Genomic DNA, 25,334 nt, shown 5'->3' with positions numbered 1-25,334 from the left:
TCAGGAGCTCATTTCTTTTTCAAATAAATCTTAAATAAAGGCTTTTTATAGGATAACAATCTTGTCTACGGGCTGCCTCTTTTGCTGTTGGTCTGTGTTCTCCATGGGAGATAGGAGGGCAGTAATTGAGCTCTTTTTGTTGTAACAGCAAAATTTGCCTTAAGCATTATAGTCCTACAAGGTAGCCGTCTGCTGTCGGTTTAGGATTTCAGGCAGACATGTGTGTTCCAGAATAACCGTGATTCTGGCAAATAGCCAGCCCTCTGTGGAAATGTAATCAGCATCTGGCACAGAAATACAAGGAAGGCCTGCTGGTACTTTTTTCCTTCTACTTTGGATCTTCATTGTGGGCTCTTGTTTCTTAGATTTTTAGGAACCTTTTTAAAAAATCATATACAACATAAAATAGTATAATGAACCCTTCCTTTACCCCATCACTGAGATTTCTCAGGCTCTTTTTAAAATAAGTTCGTAACAATTGTTAGAAAAAAAATCTCTCCATGTTGCTAATTTTGCTGCCTTCCACAAGATGTAGACTCAGTGTTCATAATGTCCTTTGTTCATAGTGCTTCCAGAAGAGCACCTTGAAGCTGTAATTGTGTGAGCAGACTTTAACTATATGTTAAAGGAATTGGCCTAAAGGATATAAATCCTATCATCTGTGATAAAAAGCTCCTCGTGTCTGAATACATTTGACATGTATGTTCACTTTCAACCTTGTAACTCTAAAGAGTTTTTACTTTTTTTTAATCTGCTAGCTTAGTTACCCAACATCAGATTTTAGTATTTTCTATTAAGATATTCACTGTGAAGTTTTAGAGTATTATATTTGAAGAAGGATCTGTGACTTTTTCCTTCATTGCTCCTTGGGGCTTGTCAGAATCCAAAGACTTTTCTCCAGAAAAACCTCCAGAAAGATCAACTTCTGCTTCCATATTAACTTGTTATCCTGTTTCTGTTTGGTTCCTTGTGACTTATTAGGGATTTTTCTGAAGGACAAATTCCATAATTGGCTGCTTTAACAGTACTATAGTGGAAGATCTAAAACCAAATGGAGACTCTCAAGAGTGATCTTTCTCTATTGAGGACATAAATGAATAAAGAAGTGACTTTACAGTGTAATTAGTCTTATGTACTTTTTCTTTTGATTACAAGAATCTTGAGAAGCTTGAAGTCCAACTGTGCTGATTTTATAATCAAAGAAAAATATGAATTCTTTCATAGAACTCAGTAGAGATATGAACTATTTCAGCCTGCCTGAATTGATTTAGATAAAAGCTTCCTAGAAGCAAAGGGATAGACTAGATAACTTCAAGGAAACTTCTGATTTATGGATTCTAGATCTTAAGAAAAATGTCAGAAAACAAGTAAGTTCAGGAAGAGCCTTCAAAGATGATCAAAGAACTAAAAAATAGGACCAGTGAGGAAAGTTTAAAGGAATTGAAATTACATTGTCTGAATAAAGGAACTGAATAGTCTAAGAAATAGACTTAGTCTATTTCTAATAGTCTAATAGTCTTAAGTCTTTGCCTAATAGTCTAAGAAATGATTGAATAGTTTTGTTATTTGAAGATAGTTGTTCTAGTGTTCATAGTTTATTGAAGAGCTATTTTATTTTGTCGAGGACAAAGGAGAAATAGGTTTAGTTTCAGTCATGGAGATTTAAACTACATATAAAGACCTTTGAAATCATGAAATGTGTTTAACATTAGCATGAATTATCAAGGGAAACTGGGGGATCTCCTTCTTCTGAGCCTATCTTTTAAAAGGGCCAAGTGACCATTCGCTGGAGAAAAGACTGTTTTCCACAAATGTTGTTAGGAAAACCGGATATCCATGTGCATTAAAGTTGAACGCTTATGTTATGTTACACATAAAAATTTAACTCAAAGTGGATCAAAGACCTAAATATAAGAGCCAAAACTATAAATCTCTTAGAAGAAAACTTAGGGGAAAAGCTTCACGAGATTGGATTTGGCAGTGATTTTTTAGATACGACACAAAAAGCATAACCAAGAAAAGAGATTAATTGAACTTTATAAAAATAAAAAACTGTGTATCAAAGGACTCTGAATACAGTGAAAATACAACCCATGGAACGGAAGAGAAAATTTAAAAACATATATCTGATAAAGAATTGTATCTAGAATTTTCCATTTTAACCCATTTATAAGTGTACAGCTCTGTGGCATTAAATACATTCACATTGTTGTGCAATCATTGCCATCATCCTTCTCCAGAACTTTTTCATCTTCCTCAGCTGAAATTCTATCCCCATTAAACACTGACTTTCCATTTCCTCCCTCATAGCCCCTGGCAACCACCATTTAACTTACTGTCTCTGTGAACCTGACTACTCCAGATCCCTCAAATAAGTGAATCATGCAGTATTTGACCTTTTGTGTCTAGCTTATTCTGCTTAGCATAATGTCTTCAGGGTTCATCTATGTTGTAGTATGTGTTCAAATGTCTTTCATTTTTATGGCTGAATAATATTCTGTGTGTGTATGTGTGTGTGTGTGTGTGCAGGAAAATGTAATCACATTTTGTTTATTCATATATACCCATTATTAATATGGGTGTACAAATACCAGCTTGGTATTTGCTTTCAGTTTTTTGAGGTATATACCCAGAAGTAAAATTGTTAGATCATGTGGTAATGCTATGTTTAATTTTTTGAGAAACTGCCATATCATTTTCCATAATAGCTGTACCATTTCACATCCCCACCAGCAATGCACAAGGGCTCCAGTTTCTCTACATCCTCACAAACACTTATTTTCTGTGATCTTGATAATAGCTATCCTAATGAGTACATGGATCTACTTTCCAGGGTGATGTTTAATTTTCTTGTTAACTAGTTGCCCAGTATGCTGTCAGTTCAGAATAATTAACTGGCTGGTTAAGTTCAATGTAGTACAAAATGTAGTAGTTTGGCTGTTTTATCTCCAGGGTCTTTAGAAAACACTATTTTTGCAAACTCAAGCATCATATTGATTAAAGATACATATTTTACTTTTTTAACATACATATTTTAATTGCATTTACAGTCTTCAATTTTCTTAAGTGTAAAAATAAATATACATACAATGTTCCTACAGCATTATTCATAATAATAAAAACTGAAAACAGTCAAAATGTCCTAAAATTGTGGTATATGTGTGTGCATACACACACAGACACTCAGGGGGAATACTACAGCCATTAAAATCTATATAAAGCTTTCTGGGGCACCTGGCTGGCTCAGTCAATAGAGCATACAATTCTTGATCTCAGGGTCATGAGTTCAGGCCCCATGTTGGTCATGGGGCCTACTTAAAAAAAATACACACACACACACACACACACACACAGCTATTTACTGACATGGAAAGATGTCATCATTACATAGTTGAGTTTAAAGACACACTACAAAAGAACAAATATAATGTCTTGTGTATTTTAAATATATTTTCAAGTATGTATTATATCTAAATATATGTATCAATAAATATTTGGGAGGACATTCACCAAAATGTTAATAGTGCTTTTTTTAAAATGGTAGGATCTTAGATTATTTTTAGTCTCTTCCTAATTTTTGTGTATTTGAATTTTTTTTTCTGAGCATGTATCATTTTTCTAAAAACAATACTGTTTATCACCCAAAATTCATAATAAAACAAGCAGGGAATACATGCTGGTATTTATTTATTTAATTTTTTTTCATGCTGGTATTGAATTCAGAGGTTTGGCATCTGGTTTCTTAGAAGAATATGTTCCAGGAGAATACCTCTTAGTGAGGGAGCTATCCTTGAATGATGGCTCATACACAGTATTTGTACTTAAATATCTGTGGAAGGGATTGTATATACTTCAGCTTCATCTTCCCCTAGCTGTGCTTTCAAAGAGAAATTGTAGTAAGAAAATGTATTACATATCTCTAAAATATTAAGTGGTCTTAGCTCTAGTTGACTTTGAAAACCTAGGAATGGTAAATTTTATTTGTCTAAATCTGATCACAATTTCTCTTCTTGGGTTTCAGGAACCAATAAAATCACGTGCTCCACAGCTTCATTTAGAGTACAGGTTTTATAAACAGCTCGGCAGTGCAGGTAAGTCAAGTCTGTTTTCTCTGTGTACATAGTTAGCATATAGCTTAGCTGAAAGCCCAAAAGTATGCAGACTTTCTTGTCTAGTTGACCTTTTTTACCAGACCATATATCTCCGCTGCTTCTGCTGGGTAGGTAAATAAACATAGTCACCTAAAGCTACTTGCTCTCTGCTCCTGGAGGGGCAGTTGATTGGGGATCTGTGATGTGCCACGACCATGCCCATAAACCAGCCTTTGAATACTTTTATCCACCTGAAATACACATTGTATGGGGTATTGCTTTTTTTTTTTTTTTTAATTTTTATTTATTTATGATAGTCACACACACAGAGAGAGAGGCAGAGACACAGGCAGAGGGAGAAGCAGGCTCCATGCACCGGGAGCCCAACGTGGGACTCGATCCCGGGTCTCCAGGATCGTGCCCTGGGCCAAAGGCAGGCGCTAAACTGCTGCGCCACCCAGGGTTCCCGGGGTATTGCTTTTTTTGGTAGTTTCATTCTCTTTTCATTTCTTTATACCAAAAGAAAGGAGGAGGGGGTGGTAATTTACAAGCAATATTTTATCATATTGAGACTATATATCTTTTTTTTTTTTATTAAAAAAATTTTTTTAAAGATTTTATTTATCAGAGACCAAGAATGCACAAGCAGGGGGAGCAGAGCAGGCAGAGGGAGAAGTAGGCTCCCTACTAAGCTGGGAGCCCAATGTGGGACTTGATCCCAGGACTCTGGGATCATGACCTGAGCCAAAGGCAGACGCTTAACCAATTGAGGCACCCAGGTGTCCTTATATATTCGTTTTAAAAACATACTAAAATACACATTCTGAAATACCATCACTCATTTTGTCTATTGTCCTCTGAATTTGGAAGACCTATCTTATGTTGTAATAACCTTTGACCTTTGAGGATTTTTAAATTTATAATGTTTTAAAACATGCCTATTTTTTACCTAAAAGGTCTAATTTCTGAAATATCTTACTGGCTTCCAGAAAAATATCTTGACTATGTGAATGTTAGCAACCCTAAGGAGATTATACCTATTGGATACCTCTTTCAAAAGATGAAATTGTTAGCACTGGTTTCATTGCTTGACATTAGTAAACATTCCTCAGCTCTGTGCCTTCTTCAATGTGGCAGTTTTATGTGAATGACTGAAACGTTTTATTTCAAGCACCACTATTGGAAGTACTATTGAAAGAATTTGAGGGCGCCTAGGTGGCTCAGCAGTTAGGCATCTGCCTTCAGCTCAGCATGTGATCCTGGAGTCCCAGGATTGAGTCCCACATCAGGCTCCCTCATGGAATCTGCTTCTCCCTCTGCCTCTGTCTCTGTCTCTGTCTCTCTCTCATGAATAAATAAAATCTTGAAAAAGAAAATTTGAGTTTCACTTCCTAGTATATATAGAATTCTCTAAGAGCCACACAGTATTATTCAGGTGGTCTTATATCCTGATTGTGGCAATAATCAGCCATAGTCATAACCCAGGAAGGCCAAGATCTGCCTTCCATTGAACCTAAAATGGGTTCTTACAATAGACTCTCAGCACACGTTTGTTCATTGATTATATCCTTAAATATGGAGAGTTCCAGGCATAGGATTTAATATTGGCAACTGAGTTCATAGGACTTTCGTGTAACTTGAGTCTTTTCTTCCCTGAACTAAACTTTTAAAGTTGGCTATTACGTGGTTTCTCTTTTTTTATAAATTTCAGGGTGACAGTTCTCACAGCTCGCTTATGATAAATGTTTATACATTTTCACAAATCTAAGGCTCAAGTAAAAACATGCTAGATGCAGCCCAACTTAGAAGTTTGAGGGGGCCTAAGGATGTTGACCAGGCCATTGTGCAGGATTTCCTCTATGAGCCCTTTCCAGTTGACCTCCCAGATCAGGCCAATCTTCTCTTTTCAATATGTAGCCAAAAATTTCATGAACCTATTAGGTAGGAATAGCATCTGTGCTGCTGGGTTTATACTCTTCCCGAATACAGGAAGAATATTTCAGATTCTTGACGTTTTGACATTCTCCATGTGCTGAAAAGGATTAATTAGGGAGAGTATTGGAGGAAAGGGGACTTAAAAAAAATTGCCTTTCACTTAAAGCAGCAAGGAAAAACTACAACCTCTGAGCCTAGTAGGAATAGCAAGAGCTCTGTTTGAGTGGTCAGGCCAGCTATTGGCCACCATTGGTCTCCCTCCCAGTATTTCTGGCAATCATCTCAAAGTCACAAAGCCTTCTAGGTCTTACATGAAGTTCATTGGTGATTTCTGACTCATTTTCTGCTTTTTGAGATCATTCACTTAAAAGTACCTGTGGTGGGTGTCATTTTTTCAGTATTCTTTACCTGCAGCTAAAAAGGTAGCCACAAGCTTTTCTAATAAGATAGGAAGAGCTTCAGAAATCTGTTACAAATTTCTGCCCAATGCAAGAATTGCTCCTAGAGTTTTTTTTTTTTTTTTTTTTTAAGATTTTATTTATTTATGAGAGAGAGAGAATGAGGCAGAGACACAGGCAGAGGGAGAAGCAGCCTCCAGGATCACACCCTGGGCTGAAAGTGGCACTAAACCACTGAGCCACACTGGCTGCCCCCTCCATAACAAATGGTCATCTCTGCTTGTCTACTACTTACTGTAGAATTTACCACTGTTCTACATAGTTCAGTGTTGGAAAGCCCAGGGCATTGAAAATTATATAGGGCCAAAATCTGTCTTTATTTCCATGGAGCACAGTTAAGCTCTCTGTTACTAGCTCAGAGGCATCAAAACTGTTACATGCTTCCCCCTTCACCATTCACCTCCAGTCTTCTTTCAAGCCAAATGTCTTCAGCTCATCAGTCTTTCTGTATATATGTTTTACAAACACTTCACTATCATTGCACCACTGTCAAGCATGAATACATGCTCTCTCTCATTCCCTCTCTCCTAGTTATGTTCCTTTTAAATGAGCCTCATAAAAGAGAACCACTAACTCTGGATATGGACATAGTGGGATTATTATCTTTCTTGGTCTGGACACAATATTTCTATTAATTTAGAGTAGCTCTCTTAACCATTTCACTAGTTGATTTTTATGCTTTTATAGTTTTACTCAGCTGAAACCTGTACATCTTTTTTTTTGTTTCTGTACATCTTTTTTATGTAAGTTGCCATCAACACAGGCTTTCTGTATTTTGTGGTATATAATTGATTTTGAGTACCTAATAAACCTCTTTAAATTCCACATTGGGATTTTTTTTCCAATACTGATTTTCTTCCTGGTGATCATGTATTGAACGTTCTTTAATGGTAATTGCATATCCCCACCCCACCCCCAGCCCTGCAATGAGACCATAAGTTCTAGAAAACAAGGCTTCTCCCTTGTGTCTTAAGTTTATCTCAAGACTCGACATAGGTCTTTCACATGATAGGCAGTTAGGAAGTATTTTGGTGAAGAAAAAAGTTAGGAAGATTTGATAAGCATGTCTTTTTAGATTTTGCCAAGTTAATAAAAATATTTCCTAGAGAAAAAAAATATTTCCTGGGGGTTGGCCAAAAAAGGAAATTTATTTTGAAAGTAAATCATTTGACAAGAAAGTAGACAAGACTTCACTGTGTCTTATTATAAATGTGAGCATGAACACCCAGTCCTAACTTACCAGCACAAATATTTCTCTCCCTATTTTTCTAGAGTGAGTTCCAGCTGCAAATGTGATTCATCAGTAGTTAATATTTAAACAGCCAGAGCTTATATGCCACTCTTCAGAACCTAGGTGATGTGGCATTGTAAATAAACAACCTTTCATGCCAGAAGCACACCCAGTGACCAAAATAATATAATCGTTGTTTTTACTCACAAGTGTTTATCTGTTATCATTCATCACAGGCTGGTGATTTGCAAAATATTTGGGTATCATGACAAAAAATACTTAAAAAAAAAAAAGCCCAGGTGACTTAGGTTTGTTCAAGGAATTAATTAGTGCTTATAAAATGGATGAGGAGTGCCTGGATGACATAGTTGGTTAAGACTCCCACCCTTTTTTTTGCTCAGGTCATGATCAGAGTTGTGGGATCAAGCCCTAAGTTTGGCTCCCCACTCAGCCCAGAGTCTGCTTGTGTTTCCCGCTCATTCTCTCTCTCTCTCTCTTTTTCTGTTCCTCCCAACCCCCAGGCACTTGCACTCTCATTCTAATTAATCTTTTTTTAAAATGGGTGAAATTTTTTGGGAGGAATGAGTACTTATGGATTTATTTATTTATTTATTTATTTATTTATTTATTTATGTTTATTTTTAAAAAGATTTTTATTTATTCATTTGAGAGAGCACAAGCGGGAAGAAGGACAGCAGGAGAGGGAGGAGCAGATACACACCATACTCACCCCTCCAGGTGTCCAGGTGGTCCAACATGGAGTTGGGTCCCAGGACCCTGGGATCATGACCTGAACCAAAGGCAGACGCTTAACCAACTGAGCCATCCAGGTGCCCTGAATGCTTATAAATTTAAAGAATGCTATTCTGACCAGAGTATGAGACTTTAAATTCCCAAAATAGGAACTTCTGTGTTGGCTTTGGGAGTATGACTATTTCTTCCTTAAGTACCCAGGTCTTATTCATTATCTTGGGTTTTTGACTCCCATATTACCCTGACCAGTATGACCTAGAAATTCATATCAGTTCTCTATCCATGGGCAGATAGAATAGTAGCCCTGGATGATTGTGAACATGGTTTAAGTTGGAACTCTTCCTGCTTATCCGTTCTTTTCTTTGTTTAATCTCTCTAAAACCTTTCCTTCCATTCCATTCTGTTCTCTTGTGGGCAGTCACACTTTATGCTTTGTTTGCTGATTGTAGCTTTGCCATCAAGAAATTTCAAGACCTGATTATTTACAATGGTTGGTATCTCCAAGATAATCAGGGAAAAAAGTAAAGAGGGCCTTGAGAGCCCTGAAACTGAGAATGATTATCTTGATCTTTGCAATAGCAATAGCTCTCAATTTTTCTCTTTTCATTCACCATAGAAACTAAGTTATACAATATGAAAGGATATTTTGAAAAGAAATGATCCATGCTCAGAGTACCCTGAACTACGTTTCATTTGAGTGTCTCTTCTTTTCATATGCAGACCTATTTCGTAGTAAATCTCAGTTCTGTGTAACTACTACTTCTCTCACTGAGCATTATAACATTTGTCATGGTGCTGCAGTCTTCATGTTTCTAATCATTGTGTAGTAGCCCATCAGCCTCGTAGGCCATAATGTAGGCACCTATTTTGTGTTGTCAGACATTTAGATTGTTTTAATTTGAGGAAATCATTCCCCCTATTGATTTCTGATATCCCAGTATTATAACTCAAAACTTGTATTTGTTCTCTCATTTATCCCCATATGATGGTGATTTTCTAGTGTTTAAAGAGCTATTAAATGGTAGATTAGGTTTATTCCAAATGATTTGAAACAAAAATTATTGAAAGAAATTAAAGGAAGGATAAATTTTGGTTTTGTATAGCAATTAGAACAGTATGAAAATAATCTAAATGTCACCAGTTTATATCTGGATAAGTGATGACATATTTATGCTGTGGAATTAGCTATGAAAAAGAAGGTAGAGCCTTGTACTTATGAGGAAAGATGCCCCAGTATGTTTTTAAGTGAAAAGGTTTGCAAAACCGTATATTGTCATATTTGTGTAGTATAAGATATACATATATAATACAGGTATGTCCACATAAGCATAGAAAATATCTGACTGGACATACAAAAGAAATTTAATAATGATTACCTTTGAAGAGTATGATTAGATATGGGAAGTGGTGGTGCTCTTAAGTTTTTATATTAATCTTTAGTATTTTTGCATTTTTGTTCTGATCATGTATTATTATTATTATTATTATAACAACTAACTTTTTAAAAGACTGCAGCAGTGGATTTATGGTCTTCCTCCTTCCTCTTATATCACCAGGCAACCTATTTGTGTCCCCATTTATCCTGAGCCATGTGTTAACAGTTTCAGGCATAAGTTCAACAAATGATAATAAAGTGCTTCAATATCTTGTTTCCTTTTTTTGCCAAACACCTTCTTGTAGGAAGAAACAATTGTGAACTGAAATAAGCTATCTTGTGCAGTAGGATTTCCTGTCTCTTCAGGGAAGGGCAGTTTTCAGGCAGCAGTTGAATGGTTATGCATTCTGGATGTTGTGAGGGAGATTTGTGCATGGGGTAGAAAGTTAGAATACATGACTTTTTAAAGAACTATTGAACTCTAAGATTGGATATGAAATTTTTTAAAACTATGTTCCTGTACAAGAAACCTGATGCAGTTATTTTATACTTGGTATCTTCCTCAGTTGCAGAAGACATAAATGTATTTTTTATGTTAATCACATTATATAAATAAACCCTAGCAAAGTGGACTTCCAGTGGCCAATAAATCAATATGGGAACATTGCCTAGTTTTTTCACATAATTGGATGGCAGGGGTGGGTAGATTTTTATTTGCATATTATGGTTTTAACTTACTGTATCTGAGATTACTGGAGAGTTTCCAAAGTTATTACAAATAAAAACAATACTTTTTAAATGTGAAACTGCAACTATATGTAAAGAATATGAAAAAGTATTCTTTTCCTTACTGTTGGAAAACACTCTTCAGTTTTGTCTCATTTTTGTTTCATTCCTTCTTAAATCACTGTGTTCTGATTTTTTAAAGCACAAAGGGCTTCGGCAGTGTGCACATTTGTGCTTTTTTTTTTTTTTCATAGCTAGTTTCTATAGATTGTTCTGAATATGTAAGAGTAGGAGTCAAGGCTTAAAGATCTACTCTGGATTCCCCAGAACCTGCTTGCCCTCCTAGGTGCTTTATTATTTATTTGGTACAATGGGCCAGCATCACAAGAGAGAACAGCAGTATTTAATCATGGTAATTAAAGGCTGTAAGCTTTGCAGTCAGCAGGTGAAAGAACCATCTTTCTTCTTCTTCTTCTTCTTCTTCTTTTTTTTTTTTTTTTGGTCAGCAATGTTCTATTATTGTATTATAGTCACTATGGGTAAGTCCCAAACTCATTTTCCTGCTATGGGATTCTTTTTAGGTTTCCCTGTGCTCTGAAGATCCCTTTACTTAGGGGAGTATATACATCATTAATTTTAAAATTTCCCAGTCCACTAATCGTTTTCCATCCACTTCCCACTTTTGCTGCTATCCTAACACAAAGGAATAGAACTTGGTGAATGATGGATTTGAGGCAGAGATGGGCAAAACCAGAGGCCTAAACATAAGAGAGGGGTCAGCATGAGCCTAAAGGTTCACAGCTACATATGGACTGGCCACATAGTAAAGACCTAGTATATGTTTGGTAAATAAATAAAAGATGAATAAACCAGAACCAAGCATGACAGCTGAAGTGATAGGGGAGAAAGGAGGGAAAGAGAATGTATGAGCTAGGGCAGGAACAAATGAAAGGATGGGAGGAAGGAATATCCAAATGGCAGGAAAATAGGATTCTAGATACAGATATGAGAGTGCAAGTAGATAAAATATGGTGGAGGCCTCTGGCTTAACCAGAAGGATATTTAAAGCTGCTTTCTCTTATTGTTCTCTGAGTTAACCATTTCTTGGGAACAGTGATTCTTTAATGACTTTGGCCTTTTTAGTAAAAATACAAGAGTAGGTCATGGTAAATTCTCACCACTTGGCATTTGGAAAAGCCTCTGTAATACAGACAGACACTACAATGATCTTTTGCTTCTGGAGCCTTCTTAATTGTTTTAAGAGTGCAGGAACTCCTCTCATTTCTGGTTAAACATTTAATTCCACTTCTATCTAGCAAGACTGGGAAAAATTCTCAGGGGCTCTGGGAATAAATGTCATGTCATAGGTGAGCTAAGCCTGAGCTCCCATGTCCTGGCTTTTCAGCAGCTATTCTGATCTGCTAATGACCATTCTGTTTTGGCTATCTGTCTTATAAAGGAGATGCTAATACTCAAATTTAAAAAGACAACAAGATACTGAAATTTCACAATGTAACAAAGCCCAGGTAAAATGTTACTGGGCAGAGAAAGTATGTGAAGGTATCCAGTAGGTACTTCATGTGGTTGGTTATTTCATTATTCCCATTTTTTAGCACAGAGTTTACTAACTTACTTACCTAGGGTCACACAGGCAAACCTAAGCTAGGAATGTTTTTATACAGATTTTTTTCCTGTGTGTATACTTACACATATCCCCAGCAGATGCCTGGGGCCTTCCACCCATTATCCCTTACCTGATTATAATAGAGTGGTAGAAGATAAGTCATAAAAGTGTTTAATTAAAGCAAAGGCCTGGAACTTCGCCCAGTAAAAGGTAGGATTTCCTGTTTCACATAGTACCTTCAAATTTTATGCCTTAGAAGGCTGTCTTTGTTACCCCCAAAACTTTCTATGGCCTTGGGTGATCTAGATATGAAAGATTTCTTTCCAGAGTAAATTAATCATTTATGTTGAATACATATATGTGTATACAACTGAGAAGCTTAGAGCTTACTCTGTGCAACCCACTGAAACCTTTATGCTGTGAATAAAGGCAGTGTTCATAGAGCTGATTAGACTTTGCAAATTTCAAATTTCTAGGAGGGAATGGGTTTGTATGTCATCAAAAAAGATGGGAGATGCTGGTTGGTACCAGAAAAAGAGCTTTGAATGTAGGCAACTGTTAGATTAAAAAGAATGTGCTTCTCCTTCAACAAAGGAATAAAGCATACATCTGAAGAAAATCATCAGAAAGTGTGAGATTAACAAAACCTTCCTATAATGTTGTGAACTTCCTTGAGTATATGATAAACAAGCTGGGCAAACACAGGAAAATTAAAAATAAGAACAGCTGAGGGGATACTGCAAAGATGGGAATTTTGCTTAAAATAGAAGTAAATCATGTAACCAGAAGCACTGTGAACAAGGAACATACCTCAGTGTAGAAGTCTAGTAGTTAGGAGCACTTGAGGAATTTAAAAGAAACTTTTTGGTCTCCAGTGTGGTAGAAAGTTTTCCTAAGAGAAGAAAGAATGAAATAGTGAACTTTTGTAAAAGAAAGTGAAATCTGGACCTTTCTTGCCACTTACAAGTTTTTCAGAAGTCTCTGCCAGGGGTATTATAGAGGGAGGAGACACATACCAGTAAATTCAGGGAAAACTGATCTTTTTTTTTTTTTTTTTTAAGATTTTATTTATTCATGAGAGAGAGGCAGAGACAGAGGCAGAGGGAGAAGTAGAAGCAGGCTCCACGCAGGGAGCCCGATGTGGGACTTGAGCCCTGGGCCGAAGGCAGGCGCTCAACACCTGAGCCACCCAGGCGTCCCATGGGGAAAACTGATCTTAATGCGTATAAATGGGCAGCTTTGAAATTACATTTTGAGGACCATGGAGTTTTAGACATTTGCCATCTCTATAGGTAATGTAACTAAGAGGAGGCAGCTAAGAATTGAAGGGAGGAGTAAAACTTAGCCCATGTTTTCCCACCGTTTTTTGTTTTGCTTTGATTTTTTAAAAGATTTATTTATTTATTTATTTATTTATTTATTTATTTATTTATTTATTTATTTATGAGAGCGCGCGCAAGCTAGCATCCTCAGGGTAGGGGGTTGGAGAAGGACAAAGAGATGGGGAGAGAAACTCAAGCGGACTCCTCACTGAGCTCAGAGCCTGACAGTGGGCCCCATTCCACGACCCATGAGATCACGACCTGAGCCAAAACCAGGGAGTCAGATGCACAACTGACTATGCTACCCAGATGTCCCTTCCCACCATTTTTTTTTCTTTTAGACTTGGTGTTAAGTATGTGCCCCTGCTATGCCTCAGTTTCCTTACATGATAGGAAAACCTGTTTCTTACAGTTTACAGACTTGCTGGGGTTGAATGAGGTAATGTCTGTAAAAGCCTTGAATTCTTCAGAGAAATATGCTATATAAATACAAGGCAGTTATTGTTTTACATTGAAACTGAAGATCTAACTTTCCTTTAGAAATGGAATTATCGGGGATCCCTGGGTGGCTCAGCGGTTTGGCGCCTGCCTTTGGCCCAGGGCGCAATCCTGGATTTCCAGGATCGAGTCCCGCATCGGGCTCCCGGCATGGAGCCTGCTTCTCCCTCTGCCTGTGTCTCTGCCTCTCTCTCTCTCTAGGTATATCAAAAATAAATAAATAAATCTTAAAAAAAAAAAAAAAAGAAATGGAACTATCCTACTAACATTTCTCATGGCTTTAAAGAATCTCAGAATGAAGAGATAACAGTTTCTTCTTTGAAGAATTTTTGATGTATTCTCAAGTGGTAGTGACTTAATATTTCCCAGTCCTTCTGATTTAGTAGAGCAGAATTTCACCTATTGTGAACCCATCACATCTGTGATCTTGAGGGTAATGTTTGTTTCTTTCAGAAGAGCTGAATATAGTTATATTGAAATACAGTTATGCTCACTGAAGCCTCCTTGGTGAGAACATTTACTTGCACAACTCTACAGCCTTTCATGCCAGTTTGAGGGGACACTTGGCCACAGCAGTCTTATAATACCTGAGAAAAAAGATCACATTGCCATACCTGTTTTTTTTTTCTGTAAAACCAAGTTGAAACTATTATGCAAGAACCAGGCCAACTGGTTCAATTAATATTTGGTCCTTATCATAACTGGATGCATTTATGAATTTGGAAAGGAAGTGGTATTACTAGTGCTGAACTAATGAAACATCACAAGGCAGGTTTATTATAGGGTCTGTAGGACTGCTAATGAATATCTGTAGTAAAGGAGGGCTCCCTCCTCCTCCAGTGTGGAAAATGATATTTCTTATGAAGCCAGACAGTGTAAAGAAACAGGTAAATACTTGAAGTTATGTGGCCCGTTAGTCTCTCCTGTAACTATTCACCTCCTTTTCTTGTGGCACAGAAGCAGCCACAGAGAATAAGTAAATGAATGAGCTGTATTCCAATAAAGCTGTATTTATGGATGTTGAAATTAGAATTTTTAAAAAGATTTTATTTATTTATTTGAGAGAGAGCACAAGCAGGTGGAACAGCAGGCCAAGGGTGAGGGAGAAGCAGACTCCCTGCTAAGCAGGGAGTCTGACACGGGATTCCATCCCATGACCCTGAGATCACGACCTTAGTCAAAGGCAGACTCTTAACTCACTGAGCCACCCAGGCACCTCTGAAATTAGAATTTTTTTTTAAAAAGATTTCATTTATTTATTCATGAGAGACACACACAGAGTCAGAGACATAGGCAGAGGGAGCAGCAGGCTCCATGCAGGGAGCCCGATGTGGGACTCGATCCTGCAACTCCAGGATCACGCACTGAGCCAAAAGCAGATGCTCAACCACTGAACCACCCAGGTGTCCCTGAAATTAGAATTTTATGTAATTGTTTCAAATATTTAAAAATGCAGAAACCAGGGCAGCCCGGGTGGCTCAGCAGTTTAGTGCCGCCTTTGGCCCAGAGCGTGATCCTGGAGACCTGGGATCGAGTCCCACGTCGGACTCCCTGCGTGGAGCCTGCTTCTCCCTCTGCCTGTGTCTGCCTCTCTCGCTCTCTCTCTCTGTCTCTCATGAATAAATAAAAATCTTTAAAAATAAAAGAAAAATAAAAATGCGGAAACCATACTTAGTTCTCTAATCATACAAAAGTATCCAGGCCAGGTTAGATGTAACGTATGGGCTTAGTTTACTGATCCGAGTTCTAGCGTGGTAGTGACCAAAACTTCTTACTCATTCTTATCCTTCCATTCAGTTTGCAGAATATAGAAATTACCTCAAAGAACTCTAGACCACTTTGGGGCACTGTAATGAGACTTGGAGCCATATCTTTCTCACTGTAGATTTTTCACAGTGTAATATGCTGCTGGGTTGTGACCTTTTTAAGGGCAAGAAATATTTTTTATTCATTTATAACATCACTTGCATATCACTCGATCCAAAGGAGACTCAAAAATGTCTGTTAAAATGATGAAATCTCTTTGAGCAGTGTTTGGCAGTGCAATCACCAACTTAAGTTGAAACTTCTTTCTTTCATGTGTACTGTCCTTTCCACACTCAGCCTCTTCTTTATTTGCTTATGCTGGTAATTACTACCTGTATTAAAGAAGCAGAATAGGGCAGCCCCGGTGGCTCAGCGGTTTAGCACCGCTTTCAGCCCAGGGCCTGATCCTGGAGACCCAGGATTGAATCCCATGTTAGGCTCCTTGCATGGAGCCTGCTTCTCTCTCTCTCTCTCTCATGAATAAATAAATAAAATCTTTTAAAAAAAGCAGAATAGAGATATGAGTCATTGAAGTTATTAGAAGGAAGTTCCCCAAATTATTTCTACAAGTATCTGGTATACAGTCAGAGACATTTATATTCATTACTACCGACAGAGTATCCAAGAACTCTATGATAAATGTTTTTGAATTGATGCCCGTGGAAGGTAGGAATTATATGTAGTTCTCCTCAGTATGGTGGCTAGAGCATTGCAAGTCTGCAGAATAAACAGCCCATCAGCAGCTAGAGAATTCTTTGGACACAATTACATTCAATCAGTGGTCATATCTTGTCAACTTTATGCTTGCCTCCACTCTCAACAGGTATAGTTCAGAAAAGACAGCCTAGATCTCTTAACTCTACTACCTAAAAAATAAAGTAACTCTAGAGGATAAATTTGCAATTAACTGTGCACAGCTTGCCCAAAGGAAAAGCAATTTTTTCACTTGAATTATTTTATAAGTTCTGGAGAAAACCAATAACACTGAAGGTTTAAAAAGATATTTAAAGAATGGTACCTGCATGGCTCAGTCATTTGGGCATCCGACTCTTGATTTTGGCTTGGGTCATGATCTCAGGGTTGTGAGATTGAGCCCTATCTCAGACTCTGCACTTAACACAGAGTCTGCTTGAGATTCTTTCCCCTGCTTCCCATCCCCCCTTTGCCTCTTCCTACATGTGCATGTCTGTGCTCTCTCTCTTATCAATTCTATACATTACTCAGTGCTCGTCCAGATAAGTGTATTCTTAATCTCCATCAACTATTTCACTCATCCCCCCTACTCACCTCCCCTCTGGTAACCTTCTGTTTGCTATCTAGATTTAAGATTCTGTTTCTTGGTTTGTCTCTATTTTTGCTTTGTTCTTTTGTTTCTTAAATTCCACATATGAGGGGATCCCTGGGTGGCTCAGCGGTTTGGCGCCTGCCTTTGGTCCAGGCATGATCCTGGAGTCTTGGGATCGAGTCCCACATCAGGCTCCCTGCATGGAGCCTGCTTCTCCCTCTGCCCCTCTCTGTCTCTCTCTCTGTATGTCTATCATGAATAAATAAATAAAATCTTAAAAAAAAAAATTCCACATATGAGTGAAATCATGTGGCATTTGTCTTTCTCTAACTTATTTCACTTACTAGTTTTATTATTTAATACAGATTTAAGAGATGAAACACTAAAGGGGTGAAATGAACTAACTGTCGAGTTGAACATCATGTTAAAAAAATAATAATGGGGCGCCTGGTGGGCTCTGTCGGCAGAGCATGAGACCTCAGGGTTGTGAGTTCAAGCCGCACATTGGGTGTAGAGATTACTTAAAAATAAAATAAATAAAAATTTTAGAAAAATAATTGCAATGCATATTGCAATATTGGAAACAGTTCTAGGAAGATAATAAAACATGTTAGAAAATAAGCTGGTGGAGTCTCATCTGTATACTTATTTCCTGTATGGAGGCACTGTTACATCGGGGACTTAGTACCTCATTTGAGGCTGTAAATTTTGTTCAAAATCCTTAGTTACCTCTTAGAACACCATATTTTCAGTTCACTTGGCTCCTAGGAGAGTCTAATAATCAGTCAAATAACTGGATGACCACGAAATGTCACAGATCACATTTAACTAGTATCTTATTCAAAATCTTGGGATTTCAAGGGTGACAGTTCCTCTTTTTTTAAAGATTTTATTTATTTATTCCTGAGAGATACAGAGAGAGGCAGAGACATAGACAGGGAGCCCAATGTGGGACTCAGTCCCCAATCCCCGGACTGGGATCACACCCTGAGCCAAAGGCAGACATTCACCCGCTGAGCCACCCAGGCACCCCGGTGGCAGTTTGTCTAAGGAAACCAACTGTTAAAAACAGAGGAGTCACATGTGAGGTTAGGAGCTAAAGTTAGCACACAGGTGAAAAATCATACACTATCAGGGTTAGCCTTGAAAAATCCCTTAATTTGCCCATAGAATGTATAGTCCCACTGGAGTTTTGTATATGATCATAATCAGTGAGTTTGTATTGCAAAGTATGGATATATATATAGTATATACAGTGGTACATCTGCAAAATATTTAATGGTAGTTTTTAATTTAAACTTTGGCCAAATATGTATCGTTAGATTTGAGTAAATCTTGTTCTTATGCCATTCCACATCCCACTCTTTCTTCATTTTACTAATTTTTATGAAAGGATTGACCTAGTAAATATGCTAGCTGTCTTCTTCTCTGTTTTCTACCTGTGAGTTCCCTAAGGGCAGAGTCTATGTCTTTTATTTATTCACTCCCTAATGCATCTAGTGTAGTGTCTTTACATACTGAGTATTAAGGAAATGATGGTTAAAGAGGAGGAAGATGAGCAGTTATGTGTATGCGTTGGTCAACACTATTTTGATTACCATTTTAACAGAATCTATTCCAGTTAGCTTAGATCCAAAATGAAGATTTACTGGAAGATCACAGGGACACTTCTTGGAATCAAGAAAGGAGATATTATACAGGTCTCACTAGGGATTGGTACAAAGTACTTGAAAGTCTCTAGAAACCAAGACAACTACTCTTTGTCTCTGGTTTTCTGTCCAACTCTTCCAGACTTTGACACTTTGACTTTCCTGCTTAGGGCCATAAAATCTCTTGCCTCCGTGTCTGTTAGCCCTTTTCATTTTCTCCACATTACCAGCCTTCTCTGTTCCTCTTTATGTTTGGTAGGAAAAGGCCTTCACACAGCCCCTGTTGATTTAAACCCCAGCAGAGATTGACTGCGTCCCTGGGTCCGGATTGCGGGTTCCTGAGTAAGGGACCAACTAACTCAGCTTTTCAATAGCTTTCCAGTCCTGGCCTTAGGTACCTTATTCAGGGGTACAGGATCATGTAGACTCCACCATTCCACAGAGAGAGGAATGTGTGAAAATATCTGAATCTCTGCATATGCTTTGCAGAAGGAGCAACCCCCATGTCATTATTGTTCCTCTAAGGGAGCAGCAAAACCTAAATATAAAAGTGTCCTTAAGTTGATGACTCAGCAGCAGGAACCTGAGATTAGTATATGAAAAGCATCTCCATCTCCATCAGAATGAACTTTAGACAAGGACACGTGTGGTGTGGTCATTATCTTTTCCTTTTAAAATGTGTATGTGCATGGGTGTATGTTACCACATCTACCTTCATTGTCTAGAAAACATTTTAAAGGACTTTTTTTAATTTTTATTTTTTTTTAAGATTTTATTTATTTATTCATGAGAGACAGAGAAAGAGGCAGAGACATAGGCAAAGGGAGAAGCAGGCTCTTCACAGGGAACCCGATGTGGGACTCGATCCCAGAACTCGGATCACGACTTGAGCCAAAGGCAGACACTCAGCCGCTAAACAACCCAGGTGTCCCTTAAAAGGACATTTAAATCCTTTCATTGATGTTAAAGCATAAGTCCAATCTGTGGCTAATGCTTAATTTTATGAAAAAAATATAGAAAGGATTGTTTCATATACTGGACTTGGAAGGGTGTAAATCACATACTTAGCACTAATAATTGCTAGTCTTTAATGGAGCTAATTTACTGCTGATAGTTTTGTGAATTTCTGTTCATTCTTCCAAGGATTGTGACCTAAGCTTTTATTAAATAGCCTCAATAGTTAGCCAAGCAGACAAAGGGAACTGATATTTCTGAAGCCCAGCATTTGGTACATTTTGGGGTAGGATAAATTGTATTGTGATGTGTCCTTTATGTGTATCTTTCATGGTTTAGAGTACAACATTTCTCATATTATGGCTAGCAGTGTGCTCTGTGGTATAGTGAAATATAAGCAGAAAAGTTTATATATAATGCTGTAAGAGACTTGCTTATCTGCTAGGGTCAAACCCCACGTGGCCCTTCTTTGCCCCGTAAAACTCTCAAATAGCTTTAAGTCCCATGAAGCATATTGAGTAATTACCTTTAATTACATACATAAAATTCGTCCTTCTCCCTCCTGGGGCAGAGAACTTCTATTTTAAACATTTTACTGGTGAAGACTTGTTGTGCCAATAATTTCTTTAATTGCAAGCAGAGTGTTATGAGTTTATTATAGAAACTGGCCTCACAGTAACACAGAGTACAAACACCTTTTGGTGAATTGCTTTGCAAAGTGCAGAACTGCTAAAGATACTTGCTCAATCTGAACAGAATTTTTTACTTTTAAGGAACTTAATGGAAAATAGAAGGCAGGGTTCCAATAATAGACCCAAGTAATTTATATGTAAGTGGAAAGGGCTGGAGAATTGTGATTAGACTAATATAGTGCTAATACGGGTAAACACTGGGGAAAAGTCCATCACCGAAGTCTGTCTGTGGGAGCTTGCTTATAAATCGACCCAGAACTTGAAGTTTCTGATGCTGTTTTCTCCTTTCATCTAGTTCATACTTTACGTGTCTATCTTTATCCACACCTTTTTAATGTGTACCTGCATGTATCTCTTCCTTTGGTGTCCTCATGGCCACTCTTCAGTCATTAAGAATGACTTAGTGATTGCCCGTAGAGAATGCTTTTTTAAGAAGGGCAAAGGCAGGAGAAGTTTCAGCCAAAACTAAGGGCTAGAGTAAAGCTCAGACCCTCTCCCCACCTACCTAACTCAGTTTGTCAAAAGTAATTATTGAGAAGGAAAGTAACATTTCATAGCATCCTCAAAGCTGTGGAGTACTATGTAATGAAAGAGATGAGTCACTGAAGTGAATTATTCCTTTCAGTTATAAGAAGATGGAAGCATGTTATCTACTCTTCTGCAAATTAAAACTGAACAAACTCCTTTCCAATGTCTGTCAGTGTCATTGGTGAGAGAATATTTTCTTTAAGTTCAAATAACAGACCACATAAAGACAGATGAGTCCTTGTACCTCCTTTCAAAATAGTAATCCAATTGCTGATTAAGCCCTTTAGTATTTGTACAATAATACTTACCTATAAGCATGCTTAAGACAAAAACCATCCAAAAAAAGTTTTTAACATTTATGACTAATTATATTGTCATCTTCTCTGAACAACTCGTAAGCAAGTAATTTATATTCCTCCCACTTAAAAGAATAATTTGTCAGCTCTGTACACCTCTGTACTTTTGTGCTTTCAATAGTCTGACACAATTTTAACTTTTCCCTATATTTTCCTCTTTTTTTTTTTTTTTTTTTTTTTTTTAGTTCATTTAGTTGAGAGAGTTGGCGGAGAGGGACAGAAGTCCCAAGCAGACTCCCCACTGAGCACAGAGCTGGTCATAGGGCTTGATCCCATGATTCCGAGATCACGACCCCAGCCGAAACCAAGAGCCAGATCCCCAACCAACTGCCCCACCCAGGCACCCTACATTTTCCTCTTTCTTTATCCTTCATATTGCTTTAATTTATCATTCCTTCCCAGCTGATAGCGATCTTGTGCTAATAATTACTTTAGCCATAATGCAAGGAGATGAAAGTTGAATATCAGCTGTATCCATAGCACTATGCTGAGTAATTGAGGGCCACAGGGTTATGAATCATAAAGTTTCTGCCCTTCAGAAGACTAGAGAAAAAGAAAATGTAATGTTTACTGAGTTTCCAGTATGTTTATTATGAGGTATTGTACTACTCTCAAGGAGCTCACTAGTGTATGTGAATAACTATAATGCAAACAAAAACAGTGGAATATTAGTTTATTAAAAGGTACATATAAAATGATAAGGAAGTTCTGAAGGGAGAAATGATTACTAATAATGGGAGACCAGGAAGGCTTTATACAGAGGGTGATAGCTAGGGACTGAACTTGCCAAAAAAAAAAAAAAAAAAATGATATGATTTACTTGGACATGTTCAAATAGAAGAGTTAGGAAAGCCTTCCAAGTGCAAAATAAGCTAAGGCCTAGAGGCAGCTATGTGTCTGTTCATGCATTTATTAAAGAGGTATTCGTTGAGCATCCCACTTGGGTTAAGTACTGTTTGAAGTTAAGCCCTGGGGATACAGTGGTGAACAAGAGTAGGCACTGCCCTTAACTATTTCCTAAAAGAGAGACTACCCAATGATCAGAAACAGCAGTTCTGGAGAGTTGAGAGGAAGGAGAGAGTTGTAGGCTGGAGAAGTAGAGAAGGCTCCTTGTTAGGGGTCATGCAGATTGCTGAGTTTAGAACCTCTTTCCTGTACCATTTCTATGCATAAGCCAGGCTCTTTATATCTTTCAAAACTCCTTAGAGACCTGAGCCATGTGCCTATGGAAAATCTGAATTAGAACCAAAAGCTAATCTGAATATGCTGGAAGTATAAATACACACTGAATTTCAAAGATTTGTCCTCCTCCCCCTCTGAAAGGATGTAAAATATCTCAGTAATTTTTAAATTGATTATGTGTTGAAATGTTGATATTTTGGATATGAGTTAAATATAATATTAAACTTGATTCCACCCATTTCCTTTAATTTTAAGATCTGGCTTCTAGAGAAATTTAAAATCAAACTCATGGTTCTCATTCATGGCTTGCATTGTATTTCTGTGCGTGCTGCTATAATGCAGTGGTATGTACCTAGTGTATACTTAAAATACTTACTGTGAAACTATTATTAAAGATATACTAAGGCAGGGCACCTGGGGGGGATGGCTCAGTGAATTAAGTGTCTGCCTTTGGCTCAGGTCACAATCCTGGGGTCAAGCCCCGTGTCAGGAGCCTGCTTCTCCCTCTCCTCCCTCTTGACTCTCTGTCTCTCTCTCTCAAATAAATAAATAAAATCTTAAAATGTGACAATATGGGTGTATAATACTCAGATGAAATCTTTATTTTTTTCTCTTTATTCCTGTGATCTTTTTATTTACTCCACTATCGCTGCCTCTTCAACTTCATTAATGACCTCGGCCATAATTTTTAGAGACATTTGTTAAACCAACTGGTTGTTCAGAATTAAAAGGAACTCCAGTAGAGAGCAAAATACTCTTAGTTTTTCTAATTTCAGAGACCTTTGGCCTCTATGCTTTCAGTTCAGTGCCTTTAGCTCCTATATGCTTGTTGCTCTCTCAGCCAGCAGGATTCATTCTGTCCCCTCCAGCCTGATCAGCTCTTAACCACCCTTCAAGTCTACCCCATGGCCCTTACTCTGTGAAGCCTGTCCCATCCCCTTCGGTCAAGGTTAGATGCCCCTCTCTACTGTCCCTGTAGCACTCTGTTCTCACTTGTGATGTTGGATGAATGGGCAGACTCAGCACCAGACTCTTTGAACTTAATTGAATTTGAAACTGGAAGCAGGAACATTGTAGCACTTATTCCTCAGACTTGCTGAAAATCAGTAAGATAAATGAGTTCACTTTGCTTCCTTGTAAGTCTTCATGCTTCCTCAGTGACCAGAATTATAAGGTCATCTTGAATGTACCATCAGGTCACATCTGCTCTGACTGGAGAGAGATTTGGGTGAAGGCTCAAATGAGAAAAGAATGGCAGGTTGTAGCATCTGTTACATTGACTGGTTGTTCTGTGGCAAGCCACTTAACCTCTGCATTTCCGTGCAGAAAAATGAGGGTAGCACTTGGTTCTTTATTCTCCCAGGGCTATTTTGATGTTTAAGGAAGGGCTTTACAATATTAACAGAGTTCAGTAATAGGGGACACTCTGTTTCTTTGCTGTGATTAGACTGTATGCCTTAGTGGGTTTTGTTTTGTTGTTTTAATCAGAGAACTTCTGAGAACAATTTGTTAAATGGGCCCAAAGTTAATATATGTGCTGCCGAAGCGAGCACTGGGCCCAAAGTTAATGAAAACAAATGCTAATCTGCTTTTTTTTTTTTATACTTTCTGTGTTATTCTAAGCATTTGCCAAGTTGCCTTCTGAATTCCTAAATGATATGTATGTTTAATTTATTAATAGGCTTCATTTGAAGATTGACTCCTTGGTAATTGTATTAGGAAAAGAGCACTTTTGCACTTTTGCAATCTTACCTGTGCTTTCGTAAGGGAAATATTACTCTTTCTTTATAGCTTGTGTTTATAACGTATCAATATCATTAGTATCTCATGGTTGTCCATTAGGTTCATATACAGGACATGTTTTACTGAATCTCTACAAAATCAGCTAATCTCCTATCAAAGTAATGCATCCCAGTAGAACTTAACTGCCACCCTAGATATGTGTGAACTTGAGCACAGATACGTACATGTGATATAATAAGAGAGCCTGAAACTTGGAGGTCTTGACTGTACTACTCATTATATGACCTGAGCAAGTCACTTCAGATCAATTACCTTACCTATATAATGAGAATAGTAATACCTATATGTACTTGTTCGGATTAAATGGGAGAACCTGTATAAAAACTCTTCATAACCTCCCATCAAGGCAGGTTCTGAAAGCATTTTTAAATACTCCGTGGGCCTAGATAAGCAATATGACTTGTATTTAAAATAGGCTCAGGGGATGCCTGGGTGGCTCAGCGGTTAGGCGTCTGCCTTTGGCTCAGGGTGTGATCCAGGATCCTGGGATGGAGTCCTACATTGGGCTCTCTGCATGGAGCCTGCTTCTCCCTCTGCCTCTGCCTCTGCCTCCCTCTCTCTCTCTCTCTCTCTCTCTCTGTCTCTCATGAATAAATAAATAAAATATTTTTTAAATAAATAAAAAAATAAAATAGGCCCAGAACTAGTGATACACCAGGGACAGGTGAGGATTTAGACCTTTGGCAATTTGGTGATATATAGTGAAATATATAAATATATGCATATATTAAATATGCATGCCTCTTGACTCAACATTTTTTCTTAAGGAACTTTACCCTCAAGATACATTTGTATTGGGCAGCCCTGGTGGCTCAGCGGTTTGGCGCCGTCTTCAGCCCAGGGTGGGATCCTGGAGATCCGGGATCGAGTCCCATGTTGGGCTCCCTGCATGGAGCCTGCTTCTCCCTCTGCCTGTGTCTCTGCCTCTCTGTCTCTCTCTCATGAATGAATAAATAAAATCTTTAAAAAAGAGAGAGAGATACATTTTTATTTGTGTCCCAAAATGTAGGCACAAGGATTTTTGCTATATTATTTGCATATTTGTCTAGATTCGTTTCGTTTTCAG

General features: G+C 37.8%; 1 protein-coding gene across 38 annotated transcripts in view; it reads left to right on the top strand.

Moving 5' to 3' along the window:
• The window catches only part of CSNK1G1 (casein kinase 1 gamma 1), a 169,357-nt gene that overhangs the window by 88,106 nt on the left and 55,917 nt on the right, over positions 1 to 25,334 (top strand). For all 38 annotated transcript variants that reach the window (XR_013370435.1, XR_013370436.1, XM_077881427.1 and 35 more), the window contains one exon: positions 4,022 to 4,091. Coding sequence is in view for 35 of the 38 variants with exons in the window: in XM_077881427.1 (XP_077737553.1) it covers positions 4,022 to 4,091 (70 nt within the window). In the remaining 3 variants the exon portion in view is untranslated. The remainder of the gene's footprint in view (positions 1 to 4,021; positions 4,092 to 25,334) is intronic.

Source organism: Canis aureus, chromosome 32, assembly GCF_053574225.1.
Source record: "Canis aureus isolate CA01 chromosome 32, VMU_Caureus_v.1.0, whole genome shotgun sequence".
Lineage (NCBI taxonomy): Eukaryota > Metazoa > Chordata > Mammalia > Carnivora > Canidae > Canis > Canis aureus.
This window is presented reverse-complemented; position numbering and strand designations above follow the sequence as displayed.